We start from the raw sequence: 13,647 nt of genomic DNA, 5'->3' as shown, positions 1-13,647 counted from the left end.
AATATCAGGTGGCTAATTTTAACGGTGTTGCCAGTATCGGTAGCATAAGCCATCGTTTAACCACGACAGCCGCACAGGCTGAACTGGAGAGTCTGAACACAAAACACTGCCATTATTTAAATATACATGCAAATGTTTTAAAAGCTGATATTTAGCATGAAAATAACAGTTTATAGCAAACTAAAACTTTTCTACAAGGAAAAGTAGCAGAAAATAAGAGTAAAGATAATTAACAGAAACAGCACACATTACGCTGCAGTGCATGCTGGGGACTGTAGTGCAAATGGGCCTTGTGTGTGACACATGGGATTCAGTGAATCTGGTCACTTCAGAGGGAAATTGTACGCACAGCAAAACATTTAGCTGTAGAAAAACTTTCGTTCACCATAACAAACCCGAACTAATTTTACTCATCAGGAAAAGCAGCTTATAGGCATGATGCCGCCTACGGAACAGCGTCTGAGGTCTAGGGAGTAATCAATACGTCACTGTCACAGGCGATAAAGTGAATGACATTCCTTTCTAAGCATATTGTGGATATAATCAGTAGTTCTAGAACAGTAAACAACTGCACATATCACAAAAGGCTTTGGAAGATGCCCCTAAAAGCTGTCTAAGACTTTGCCTGGGCTGTCAGGAATCCAGAGTTTGAATCTCAACGATGCCAGAAGTGCATGAGCGCGAAACTGGTCTCGTATAACTGCATGAAGGACCACACAGCGTAAGAACGTCATACTCATAATGGTGCATAGTGTCTGTTCAATCCCAGAGGGAAAAAAAAAAAAAAAAAAAAAAAAAAAATTGTGCTACGTATTGTGAAAATGAAAGACAGTATGTGTGAAGAACAGTGGTGGACAGTAACTGAGTAACTGAGTAAATGTAATTAGTTTCTGTACTTTAGTATTTTTGGTGTATCTGTACTGAAGTTTCTCCGTTCTGGGCGACTTTCTCCTTTCACTCCACTACAGTTCAGAGTCTAATATCCGTCTTTTTCCTCCTACATTTTGAGAAATCTGTCGTTCCTTTTGGTTTCTGTGTGTATAAAAACGTAACATGTCAAAACGAAAGAAGCGCAAAGCCAGAGCACCAATCAGGGCCCAGCGGTCACTTTGTTTAGAGCTGGTTTTGACCTGTTGGTCATACCGACCCAGTGCAGCACGCGGTTCAACGTCAGCGCAGCAGCGTAAAACTTTGGGAGAGTCTGTTCAACATAAATGATGAACTAACCTAACTTTGTGTAAATAGAGCTCAATATAGAAATATGTCCACATATGCAGTCGAGACTGACGCGGCTTTTTTCTGAATTTCTACAAACACCATTTCATTTTATAGTAAATGAGTTTGGGCTGGTTTATGTTTATGAACAGACGCCTACAGATCAACATAGTAAAGGAGCTCATCTGTGATCCTGAGTTTAAAGCCAGTTTTTATTCAACTTAAACTTGGAACTAAGTTGTAAATAAATCTGAAACTGAAACTTTGCTTGTGTGTAAAAAGTGATTTCAGAGCCACTCGGTTCTCCCTGATGGAAACTGTTTACCTTCAGTGTTTTGTGCTTCTGATCATTTTAATAGACGTCAGCGTCACTAATTAATGACGTTCTATTAAAAGACTGGTTTACCAAGAGAGACGCTGGAGGACTTTCACCTGAAATGAGTTCATGAAGCCAGTCTTAATTAAGCTCACAAAGTCTCTTGGCAAGAGCGCTGAAAATCAGCAGGGAGAGATTCAGGTGCGCGTTCATTTTCATTCATCAGCGATCGAAGGAACGCCGCGCCGACAGTAAACCACAACAGAGACGACAGCAAATCCAGCTAATACACCCTAATCCAGCGGTGCGATTCATGGGTGAACTGACAGCATCACAGGCAAGGCCAGAAAACTCAACATGCCCTCTGCCCTCTCTTTAAACTCTACACTTCAGCAGCAGCAGCCGGCTCTGCAAACCATTAGCAAATCAAACCCAATCGCGAGAGCCATTCTTCACCAGCAAAAACAAAACCTGCGGAGCCTCCGCCACTTTTCCGTTTCATGAGAAGAGGCGTTTGAGGTGCAGTGTCCTTTCTGCTTCAGAGAACTTTCAAAATGCATGGAGATGCAAAAAACAGATAAGCTGCAAAAAAAAAAAACAAAAAAACCCACCAGCGAAAGTCTTTTCGGTGAGAAACAGGTCTAGACCAGAAGAGGACTTTTGTCTGGGTTGCTCAGAAGTGCGATGTTTGTGGCGGGTCGAGAGCCAAAAAGTCAAATCAATGCACAAAGAAGCAAAAGAAGCTCAGCACATTTCAAATGTTTAAAGTGCTTAAATATGTATTTTATATATCATTACACTAGATTTTGTTATTTAAAAAGGAAACTAAGATTTTTTAAGTGTTCTACATAAACACACCACATTCTAGATTCACACGGAATAAGTATTCCAGTCCAAAAAAATGAGTAAAATAAAACACCACTTTCATCTTCTCCATCTTCAGGAGCCATATACAGTGGTCACTCACAGATGTGTAACATAAGATCATTTCCCTCAATAAATAAATAAATGAATGACCAAGTCAAATCCTTTCATCCCTTTCATTTAATTCTCTTTATCCACTATTAGGACTTCTGAAAATCTGAAGTTTTAGGAATATGAAACTCACAAACTTTCAGGCACCACTGTACTTGTCACTGACCTACAGGAGGCCACAGCTGGAGATCTATACCGATGAAACATCTGACTGAGGTGCACAGCAAAGAACAAGACAAATAATAGCAAAAAAAGTTCTAGATCCATAAGGAATGAACCCAGCAGTAAGGAACAGTGGGAAACTCTCTGGATCCATCTCGAGATTCACAGCTCCAGACCCACACTGAACAAACATTCTGCTTATGGCTTGGAAAAAACAAACATACTAAAACGTACCACTTCCATCTTCTCCTCCTCCTTCTCTTTCTTCTCTTTTTCCTTCTCCTTCTTCTTGGCTTTGGCAGTGATGGAGAGCACAGCGGTGGAGACCTAAGCAGTGGAACACAGTGAATTTAAAACGGGGCAGAACCTCAACGGATCCTACGATGACGTCTCTGGGATGCGGAGGACTAAACAGAGTAAACCAGGCGAGGTATTAGCTGGCTCCTAAAGCTGGTCTTGGACACAACAAACTCCGCAAATTTCTGTTTTCTCTACTCTTAGAACATCTGATTTAACTCGCCAGCAAGTTCCCACTCTGGATCAGAAGTAGAGGCGAATGATTGGGGGAAAACGTCTAACTGCGATTGTTCTGATTAATGCTGGAAGTGGGATTTCCACTGCAATTATTTTCTATTGCGTAAGATTATTTTCAAGCCTGTTTTCTTTTCTCCAACAGCATCAGGTCGTAAATCTCATTGGTCAGTCCACCTCTCCTCCGAGACCTCTCTCATCCTCGAGTCTGGGAAGTGATGTCACATCATTTTTAAGTCACATGATTAATCTTACTGACCAGGGTTCTGGTTTGTCCATCTGAAATTTTGTGACCAAATCGTGAGGCGAATTATTCAGTAGCTGCATGAAATAAATGTAAATTTATTTATTTATATTTTTGTAAAAGCTCCTCAAATGAACAGAACGTGTGTTTTATGATCTCCACATTTCACTACACGCTCACAATTTACTGCTGAAAGCCAAAAATCTCCGACGCTCTTTGTGTTGTTCTCTAAAAGTGATGTTTCCAGAGCAGATCACTGAAGAGACGCCGTCTGTTTATAGTTTAGAGCCCAGATTTGGGGAAAAACGGCTCGACTTTCAGGAGCTGGGCTGAAAGATTAATCGTTTTTATATCGAAACTGCAAGTTAACGGAGTGAAATTTTCAAATCACAAGAGTTGCAAGAATTGACGAAAAAAATAAACAAAACATCAAAAGCGATGTTTCAGTTTTAAGAGGGAAAGTTGGCGTAGAATTTGAGAACTGTCTACATAAGGTAGACCAATCAAAAGGAACCAAACCTCCATGTTTTGTGACGTAACCGGCACAATACTGGGGTCAAGCCTCAAGCTAGTAATGGTTAATATTCTGGTCTTGTCAAAAAAAAAAAAAAACCTGAATCTCCATTTGTGGAGTATAATCGCAATATTAGTCATAATTAGATATTTTATCAAAATTGTTCAGCCCTTCATGCATGCCCAAGTGTTTTAATAACAACTATGAAATTGCTTGTTTTAAAAATGATTTACTTTAACTACAAAAAATGCAGGATGAAAAATCTCGGCCTCTACTGACAACACCACCCCGCGACGCTAGATGGCAGTAATGGCAACAGCGCCACCTTCTCTCCGGAGGCTCAGATAGGTACCATATTAGAGGCAAATCTCAGGAATGAGATCTGTGAACAGACCCTTCTTGTCTTTTAGGACAACAAGACCAGAATATCCAGTTTTTCTGCCTTAAGGGTTGGACCCTGAGCGTTGTGTGCCAGACTGCCAGTAAACTGTGGTTGTGATGTCACAACACATGGAGGTTTGACTGCCTCTGATTGGCTAACTCTAGAGGCAGTTCACAAGCTCTGTCACTGGGTCAAAGTTTCCCTCCTAAGAGAACCTTGTTGAAAATTGCAGCTCTTGTGATTTCAATACAGAAATGATGGATCTCTCAGCTGTAAGATGTGCCGGAGGAGGGAAAGCAGAGCGTGGAGGCTGTGTGGTTGGAAAACTCAGAGCTGAAACTCTTACCTTCTCCTTCTCTTTCTCCTTGGGCACCTCCAGCGCTGGAGGATAGGCAAAGGTGGAGGGTTTACAGTTGGATCGATACTGAACCTTCGGCATCTGGACAACACACAGAAAACAGACTATGACTGCAAACCCCAGACCGCGGTTGGACTTACGGTTTTTTCCCCATTTCATTCAATAACTGCAGGTTTATTGTGCGCACTAAAAAACCCGCAGCAAACGAACGACTTTAACAAGCTGAAAAAAAAATATTAAAATAGAAAAATAACTTTGCCAGGCCACATTCCATGATTTTTCTCCCCCTCAGTTCAATTCAGCAAATAAACAGTAATTGTGTATTAAAAGTGTGCAGAACCATGTTCACTGTTCACTGATGAACTGTGATTTTCACTTCAACGAAACAATTTGAACAATTTTTGCATACAACTGTGTTGTATTTTAGATATCGCTTCCACTTTTCAAAATAAATTAAAAACACTTGCAATTACTCTTATTAGATTACTTTCCTAATGCTCAATAAGACTGAATTACTTTCAAATTTAAAGAAAAATTCTAAATTTTAAGAAAGGGGGAAAAAAAAAAGTGATTCAAGAAATCTGACCTCCACACTGCGAAGGGCAGAAATACATTTTTGAAACACCAAATTATTTTTATATTTATATAAATCAATGATGTGAATGGCTAGACTTCTCTTTTCCCATTTAGACAGCACATATTGTACAATGACGTAGTAACTGCTTTATGCTAATCATACACTAAAAGACTTTAAAAGACTTTGAAAAGTCTTTTGAAAGACTAAAGTCTGACACCCTCTCACACCTAAAGACAGTGTCACAGATTCCACCCAAACTACCCAACCCTGCAGTTAAATCAGATCTGCTCAGTAGCTCTTGAACACATTTCTAATATTTACCATAACTTTGATAATCATCACTTCCCCTCATATTTATACGTGTACTGTGGGTCCACTCATTGTGCCAGTGCTACTCTGGCTGCCGTGGACGCTCTTCAAACAGAAAAGGCTGGCATACAGGACAAGGGCACGAGAAAACAGAGAAAACGCAGAGGGCCAGCTGGCGTGGGCACGGAGGGAGCAGGTGTGGAGGTAGAACCCCATCCTACCGCTGAAGCGTTAAATGTTTTACAACACAATCAGCCAGAGCCGATGCTGAGCAAGCATCTATGGTCTTTCTGGTTTCCTCCTTGGACTGCTAGAAATCAGTGTTCCCAAAAACTCCCATTTGGCAGATAGCGACTGTGTAGTGAAGCAAAGCTCTGATTAAGAGTTTGGCAGAAGAAGCTGAAGGAGTTAGTCAGTGAAGGAGCTACTGGGTTGGATGCAAAAAAGACCGAACCTTCTCACACAGTGTCACCACCACTCATACCAAAGGGAGGTCACTACAAAAACCATGCACTGAAACACGATTATCACGTGTGGTAGAAATAAAGCTGTCAAAACATGAGAAAATACTAAAAAAATACTAAAAATCAACAGAATAAAACAGGGATGCACAGGGTTTTCAGACTAAGCACGTTTTCAGTACTTGTCCAATACCATAAATTAACTACCCGAGTTAAATTAAGTAGTTGTTAGTGTAAATGAGTGCAATGTACAGCTTAAGAGTTAAATCATTCAAATCTAGGTGGTTTTAAGTGATGTGCTTAGTAGTGGGATAAAATACTGATACAGCAATATATTGCATCGCTTTTTTTGCAATGTTATCGATACACTGGCCTCAAATATCGATTGATTTATTGAAACATGCAGACTTCCCCCTTCAATTTGATTTACCAGATTCATTACTTCATGACTCCACAAGGTGGCGCTAAGGATCTAATCAAATGAATAGGGTAAACCTGTGGTTTAGTGGGGAAACGAATCAGACGGGCACCGTCCATTGTCAAGATTCTGCTTTCTGGCAGTTTATGGCTATTTTACACTGAAATGATGACGCACGCTGTTAATGTATGCGCGTTAAAGAGGCGGGAAGGTAAGCTCTGCGTTCTGTTGTACATTGTTTGCTGGTTCTGTGAAATTCTGTATTTGATTTCCTTCAGTTACACAGATATCGTGATGTATCGTAGAGAACTGTCTTGCAATATATGGATCACAGTATCGTGATATTACGGTGTGCAGCATATCGTGATTATATCGTGAGATACCCTGTGATTCCCACCCCATTAGATACCTTGGATCGAGTAGCGCTGCGGTGGAGGAAAGCAGGTTTTGCCCAATGTAAGAAAATCGCTTCTGCACAGCTGGAGGTTTCATAGTTTTGATCCTCATCTCTTTTTCAACAACAGTCTCTGAAGCACAGCGACAGCATGAGGCCTGTATGAGGCTAATCTGAGGAGATCACTGAGTTTTACGTCTTGTTTCGTTTATCTGGTTGAGCTGTAGCTGAATGTCTTCAAAAGCCAGACACAATGTGTGATTTTAGTAATCTTGCTCTTCGTGATTCACACTGTTCGTTTGACTAGACCATTGTGAACGGACACAATGCCTATGGTTTATGCTCGGTTCATGCGATCTGGACAACCTGAAATAAAGTGATTTCATTCAAAAATTATGCCGCACACTGAATAATGCGCAAATGCACTGAGAAACTGAGCAGCGCTGCTAACTCGAGCATGGAAGCTAAAGCAGGCAGTGATGTACAGTGTAGAATAATATGATTTCTATATGGCCTCTTCTATAAAGATAATTCATTTTTCCATCCTCCCAAAATCATTTATTCAAAGTTTTCATGCTCAATTCTCCACTCACTCCTATTTCAATAAGCATCTGTTTTTGAGTGCAGTGTGAATATAATGCGTCCGTCCTGTTGGAAAAGTATCTCAGGTGGCTCCTAATGAACGAGGACTATTTGTTAAAAGAATGTAAAATAAATAATAAAATACATCGGTTTTGTTTTCTTGCACAGGTTATTATTTTATGGTATTTTTTGCCTTCACTGTTATTCCAAAACGTGGAAAACTGTCCAAAACGTGGAAAACCCTTTTGTGAATGGGTCTGTCCAAACCTTTAACCGGTACTGCATGTAATCATAAACACAAACGCAATAAAGCAAATATCAATTTATGTATCTGACACAGGAAGCGCACGCAACACAATTAGTGACAAGCTGCACTTCACCCACCCTCCTTATTTGTTGTGATGAAAGTTGTAGCGTTGCATGGTTACCTTCAGGTCCTTGTTGAGGCCAATGATGGCTGTAGGTGTGAAGGCCAGAGACAGGAAGTGTGAAAGTGGGAACCAGAACCAGAACTGAGTGAAGACCAGCAAACCCACCACGGACGGCATGTGGGTGTGTCCAGTACGGGACTGCAGGGAGATGGTCACGTTTCGGCCACCTGGAGTGAATTAGAGCAAGAGAGGAAACGAAGATAAAAGGTAAAAATGTTACATTTCAATTTTTACCATTTAGACAAATTCAGATCTACTTAATTCGATCATTAGTGCACAGGTAGGAGGACGCAGTGTTCGCAGTCTTGCCCAAGGACTCTTACTGGTATAGTGTAGGGGGCTTCCTTAGATGGGAGATCGAAGAGAAAGTGTGATGGGCAGAGAGAGGAGAGAAAAAAAAAGAAAAAAGTGAGAAAGAGAAAAAAAAAGGAAAGAAGATCGAGGGAGAAAGAACAAGAAAGAGCAAAAGACAGAAGCGAGAAAGATGAGAGAAAGAAGAGAAAGAGCAAAAAATCAAGACCGAGCAAGAGACAAACGGAAAAGAGGGAAACGAGTTGAAAGATTTATGTGAAGAATTGAAGCTGAACTTTCAAACTTATAAGCAGAAACAAATCTCTGCTGTGTCTGTGCCCCTGTGTGAGTGTGCGTGAGAGTGTGTGTGAGAGTGTGTGTGAGAGAGTGTGTGTGTCTGAGTGAGTCTATATGTGTGTGTTCGTGCCTGTGTATCTGTGTGCGTGTGTGAGAGAGTGTGTGTGTCTGTCTAAGTGAGTCTATATGTGTGTGTGTTCGTGCCTGTGTGTGTGTGTGTGCCTGTGTGTGTGTCTGAGTGAGTCTATAGGTGTGTGTTCGTGCCTGTGTATCTGTGTGCGTGTGTGAGAGAGTGTGTTTGTGTCTGTCTAAGTGAGTCTATATGTGTGTGTGTTCGTGCCTGTGTGTGTGTGTGTGCCTGTGTGTGTGTCTGAGTGAGTCTATAGGTGTGTGTTCGTGCCTGTGTGTGTGTGTGTGTGTGTGAGAGAGTGTGTGGGTCTGAGCCTGTGTGTGTGTGTGTGTGTGTGTGTGTCCGTGTGCACGTAACTAACATTTGTGTCCATCAGACGTTACTACTGCTCATCAGTAGCAGATATGAGGGGGTTTATTAGAACAATGGAGTGGCGTTATCAGGCTGCTTTCCTGCGTCTTTTCCTGTCTGGGTTCAGCGCCGAGGAGCTGATACTGAACTGGGCTGTTAATGAGGGACAATCTGAAGGTCAAGGCTGAAGCTCTGGGGAAGGGGGCAAAATAACAGAAAGAGCCTCCCTCCCTTGTCAGGGACAGAAAGAACGAGGGAAGGAAAGAGGCGTGGATCTGTTAATTATCAATTTCAACGTACAAAGAGAGGAGGGGAGGAGATCTTCAGTTAATCAATCTTTCTTAAATCAAAGACCAGTCGGCACAGACAATAGAGCAACTCTGACGCCAGATTATAAATCAGCTGAGTGTTTCCGCTGGAGAGAATTCAGGGCCAGATTTTAAAGTAATTTAACTGGGAGTGTGGCTGTAATGGGTCTTGAAAGCTTCTTATGAGTAACAAATGTGATCTTGGGACAGTGTTCAAAACTTCAGACCAAAGAACTTATAAAACCAGCTACAACAAGAAAGGGGGAATCACTAATCTTATCAATAATTTTTGTACTTTCGTAATAAACAATAATAATAATAATAATAATAAACTAGAAGCATACAATTGTCCAAAGAGTCTTGTTCTGCTGAAGCATTAAAATTCCCTTCACTGGAACTAAGGGTTCTAGACCAACCCCTGGAAAAACACCACCATATCATCATCATCCCTCCTCCACCAAACTTTACAGCTGCACAGCTCAGTCAGGCAGGTAACGTTCTCCTGGCATTAGCCAAACCCAGACTCGTCCATCAGACTGACAGATGGAGAAGCTGATTCATCACTCCACAGAATACGTTTCCACCGCTCCAGCCCAGTGGCGGTGCTTTACACCACTCCATCCGACACTTTGCACTGCACAGTTATCTTAGGCTTGAGTACAGCTACTTGACCATGGAAACCCATTTCATGAAGCTCCTGATATGCAGTTATTTTGCTGGTGTTGTTTCAAATTTATTAGCATCAACAGAAATATAGTAATTAACATATGGACAATTGGCGTCTTTAAAAATGTCCACTTTTACCACAAAAATTACACATTACATACATGCACTCTTCTGTACATCGTCTTTAACCATTAATTCTACTTTAAGCCTTTTTCTAACTTGAACAGTTCATGAAAGAACTATCAAGAAATTTCACGTCATCACAGCAATCGCAGAATTTGGAGAGATTATATTTTGATGTGATAACGTGTTATTTATCAAACTGCTTATGTTAATAAAAATATGCATATTCTTATGGCATGTAAATAAGGCACTGTTCTAGGCTTTGTAATAAGCATACTGAGTGGCTCACTGAGGGTACTGAAATGTTTCAACATTCGGTGGTACTGAAGAAATTAGTCATAAAATGGAATCATGAATATGGATATAATATGAAATATATACATACATATATAACAAATTATATATGTAAAGATGATTATTTAGCACTTAGTTTGTAATTGATGTAATATATTATGACGTGGTTACACAAATTTAGCGTTTATTCTGAAAGGTAAATGAAATATAAAGACCTATACTGACACTTATTTAGCATTTAATTTGACTAGTTGATGGCACTTTGATTTAAACTGCTTTCAATAACCAAATCCCAGCACCCAGTGCTTAATCAGTTACATCAACTTGCAGTGATTATAAAAGGCAGGCCTGGAAACGGGAGCTGAAGACCTCTGCACTGGACTGCTGAAGGTGGATTACATATGACTCAGCACTTCCGGCTAATCATTTCTAAGTAAGGTGATCAAGCAACGTCAGAAAACTGGAACGAAGATGTGCTTTTCAGTTTGGCTCCTTTCCAGCTCCTCGCTAATGAAGAGTAACGTCATTTTTGAGTTGCCTGGCATGAGATGACTGGCGTTTCCTACTTGCCACGTGTTCTCTGAGGAAATCGTACAGATGGATTATAAGCAACCTGACCGAGTTGCTGTTTGTCACGTCACTTTGGAAAGGGAAAATTCCAAGTAATCAATTCTTCCAGTTCAGGTATTTCACCAAGTCAGGCGTCGGCAACCCAAATGTTAAGAAAAGCCATTCTGGCCCTTCACCAAAAAAAAAAAAAAAAAAAAAAAATCAAACCACCTTGGGAGCCACGTTTTATGTATTACCGTCTTGGCTGTAAATACGTCTCGGTATGTGCTGATGCAAACTTACTTCGCTCTGCTTTAAGCTGTAGCTCAGCTATTGCTGCTTTTCTCGCATCTCTGGCAGGAAACCTCCACAAAAGTAGAACAGCATCTTGTAAAATGTGTCTCTACGCTCCAACTTTAATGAGGCCGATGTCGCTTCTCACTGGCCAGCTTCTTGTTTGAATTTTCCTGTTCCACCTTAAACCTCATCATAAGGCACCAGAACGTAAATACTGCACCATTTAAGGCGGAACGGGAGAATTAGAACGAGAAGTTCTAGTGTTTTTAGTGTCTGATATTTTCTCGCTGCAAATGAATCCCATCAGGAAACCAGCTGGGGTCCAGCCGTCTTTGCCGTTTCGTAGCTACTAGCTAAGCAAGACACTTGTCTGTGTTGCTATGGTGACCAGCCGTCTGCGCTGATCTTCAGGGTTAAAGGCTGAATCAGCAGTTATACATTAACTCCAGCGTTTAAGACCATTTACTGTTAAAACGGCGTTGAACGGTCAGCAGAGCTTCATTTTATTTTTAGGATTATTTTATTATTACCTACTAATCTAATTCAGCTGTGGAGCCACGACAGGGCAGTAAAAGAGCCATATGATGAACAGCCACACCGAGAAGGCTCTTAGTCTGTTTACACCCCTAGTTTGTTTTCCAAAATCCAAATCAGAGTTGGGTTTTTGTGACACCATCTTTGCCATTTGGTTACACTTGTTTCCCACTGCAACGGCTAAAGTGCACCAGAGGTATGTGTTTGCTGATTGGTCAGAAATTTGGTGGGGATACCAGCAATCCGTTCCTTTCACACCAGAGCCAATAATCAGATCATATTTAACGTTTTAATGCATGCATTAAAGTTTAACTGGTGAAGTACTAAGCTAAAGAGCTTGGACTGGTCTGCATCAAACAACGTAGGCACAAAACTAAGTCTACAGCTGGAGTTGGGATACTTGTGCATTTTTCAAGGCAACAGACACAAAGCAAAGCCTAGTTTGCATCACGAAGGCTTACTGTGCAGCACTGGGGCTCACGTATATAGATCAGATGTTTGGCACACATGGCCTGGTGCCGCTAAATCCCCCTTAATGAGAGCACGAAGCTCCATCTGGAACAGAGGTCATTAGACTGAGACTAAACGCCATCCGCATTTGACATTAAACACAATTACAGAGAGGAAAAAGCAAACATGCTCTCTGTGACACACTGAAGAATTCATAAGGTTCATGTATATTTCACTACTACCTGGAGAGGAGCGTTTACGGAGAGCAGAGAGGGAATTATGGGAAAGGAGAAGACTTGCTTTACTTTGAAGGTCAACACACTCTGTTCATACTAATGTGTAGGTGTGTGTGTGGGGGGGGGGGGGGGGTGATGTTTGTCTGTTGTGGCAGGCGTAGGACACGCTGCTATCTTACTGATCGAACATAAAGATCTTATCTCTCTGCCTTACGAGCATGCAGGTGTGAAGGACCTCAGCTCTGTGGCGCAGACTTGCGGCACGAAATTACAGGATTTATGCCAGGATAATCCTGTTAATGCAAACAATCACTGAATAAGGACAACACTGCAACAACACTCCATCTCCAGTTTTTGTTCTTCTTTTTGTTTCTTAATTGCATTCCCTCTTAATTGCTTTGCATTACGATGCAAACCGTCTGCGTTCACTTGCGAAAGCTGTGCTTTGCTTAAGCTCAGAGATGGAGCAGCTCGCTGAATATTACATTGATCTTGGACTGAAGCAAAGACATGGTGTCGCTTCTCAAAATCAAACATGATTATGCTGTTAGTGACTCAAACTGAGACCGAGATCGACTGTCCTCGCACAGTAAAAGCTACATTTACAGACACGGCAGAGAACGGCTGCAGAATAAACTCAGCTCAGACTGGCGAAGCTAGCTATGATGAAAGCGGAGCTCTAACGTAGGCAATGTCGTTGGGCACCTCTGTTCCTTCGTTTGCTTGCTGTCTGACGAGGATAGACTTTGTCAGGTTACGCAATGTCATTAAATTTTTGTATTTTATTTTATTTAAAACCACGGCCCGTTAGAGGCTCCGCAGCTTTTTACACCGTCAAAACAGCCTAAATACTGGACCGATATGTGGAGCAAAATGTCAATAAAACCTTGTTGCATTCATTTATACTGAACGTTAAGAGCGATTTTTCCTTCTCCTGTAAAGTTTTTCTCCGACAGCGATGATATGCTAGGCTGCCACGGTAGGAGGGCCAGTGTAAAGAGTTCAGAATAAATCCATCTGAATGAGTTTCCTACAGCTTTGGATAGTTAGTAAACTCTCATTCACTCTCTGCAGTAAATACAACTGAGAACAGGCTAACTAGACAGCAGTCCAGAGCAGTAGGAAACGTATCTGGACTGGACCTGGAGTTAAATCCACACCGTCACCTTATATCAGGGTTAGGAACCGAGTCGTGCAGCTGTGCCAATTCTGGCAGCTGTGTGATACTGGAGACGAGCTCGACTTCGGGTCT

The 13,647-nt window shown here is 41.4% G+C and overlaps 1 protein-coding gene across 2 annotated transcripts in view; it reads right to left on the bottom strand.

The window, feature by feature from the left end:
* The window catches only part of psmd1 (proteasome 26S subunit, non-ATPase 1), a 79,847-nt gene that overhangs the window by 6,113 nt on the left and 60,087 nt on the right, over nucleotides 1-13,647 (bottom strand). For both annotated transcript variants that reach the window (XM_017702625.2, XM_017702623.2), the window contains exons 20-22: nucleotides 7,867-8,036; nucleotides 4,686-4,778; nucleotides 2,903-2,995 (exon numbers count right to left, since the gene is read on the bottom strand). In XM_017702625.2, coding sequence (XP_017558114.1) covers nucleotides 2,903-2,995; nucleotides 4,686-4,778; nucleotides 7,867-8,036 — 356 coding nt within the window. The remainder of the gene's footprint in view (nucleotides 1-2,902; nucleotides 2,996-4,685; nucleotides 4,779-7,866; nucleotides 8,037-13,647) is intronic.

The sequence above is a fragment of the Pygocentrus nattereri genome, chromosome 15, assembly GCF_015220715.1.
Source record: "Pygocentrus nattereri isolate fPygNat1 chromosome 15, fPygNat1.pri, whole genome shotgun sequence".
Lineage (NCBI taxonomy): Eukaryota > Metazoa > Chordata > Actinopteri > Characiformes > Serrasalmidae > Pygocentrus > Pygocentrus nattereri.
This window is presented reverse-complemented; position numbering and strand designations above follow the sequence as displayed.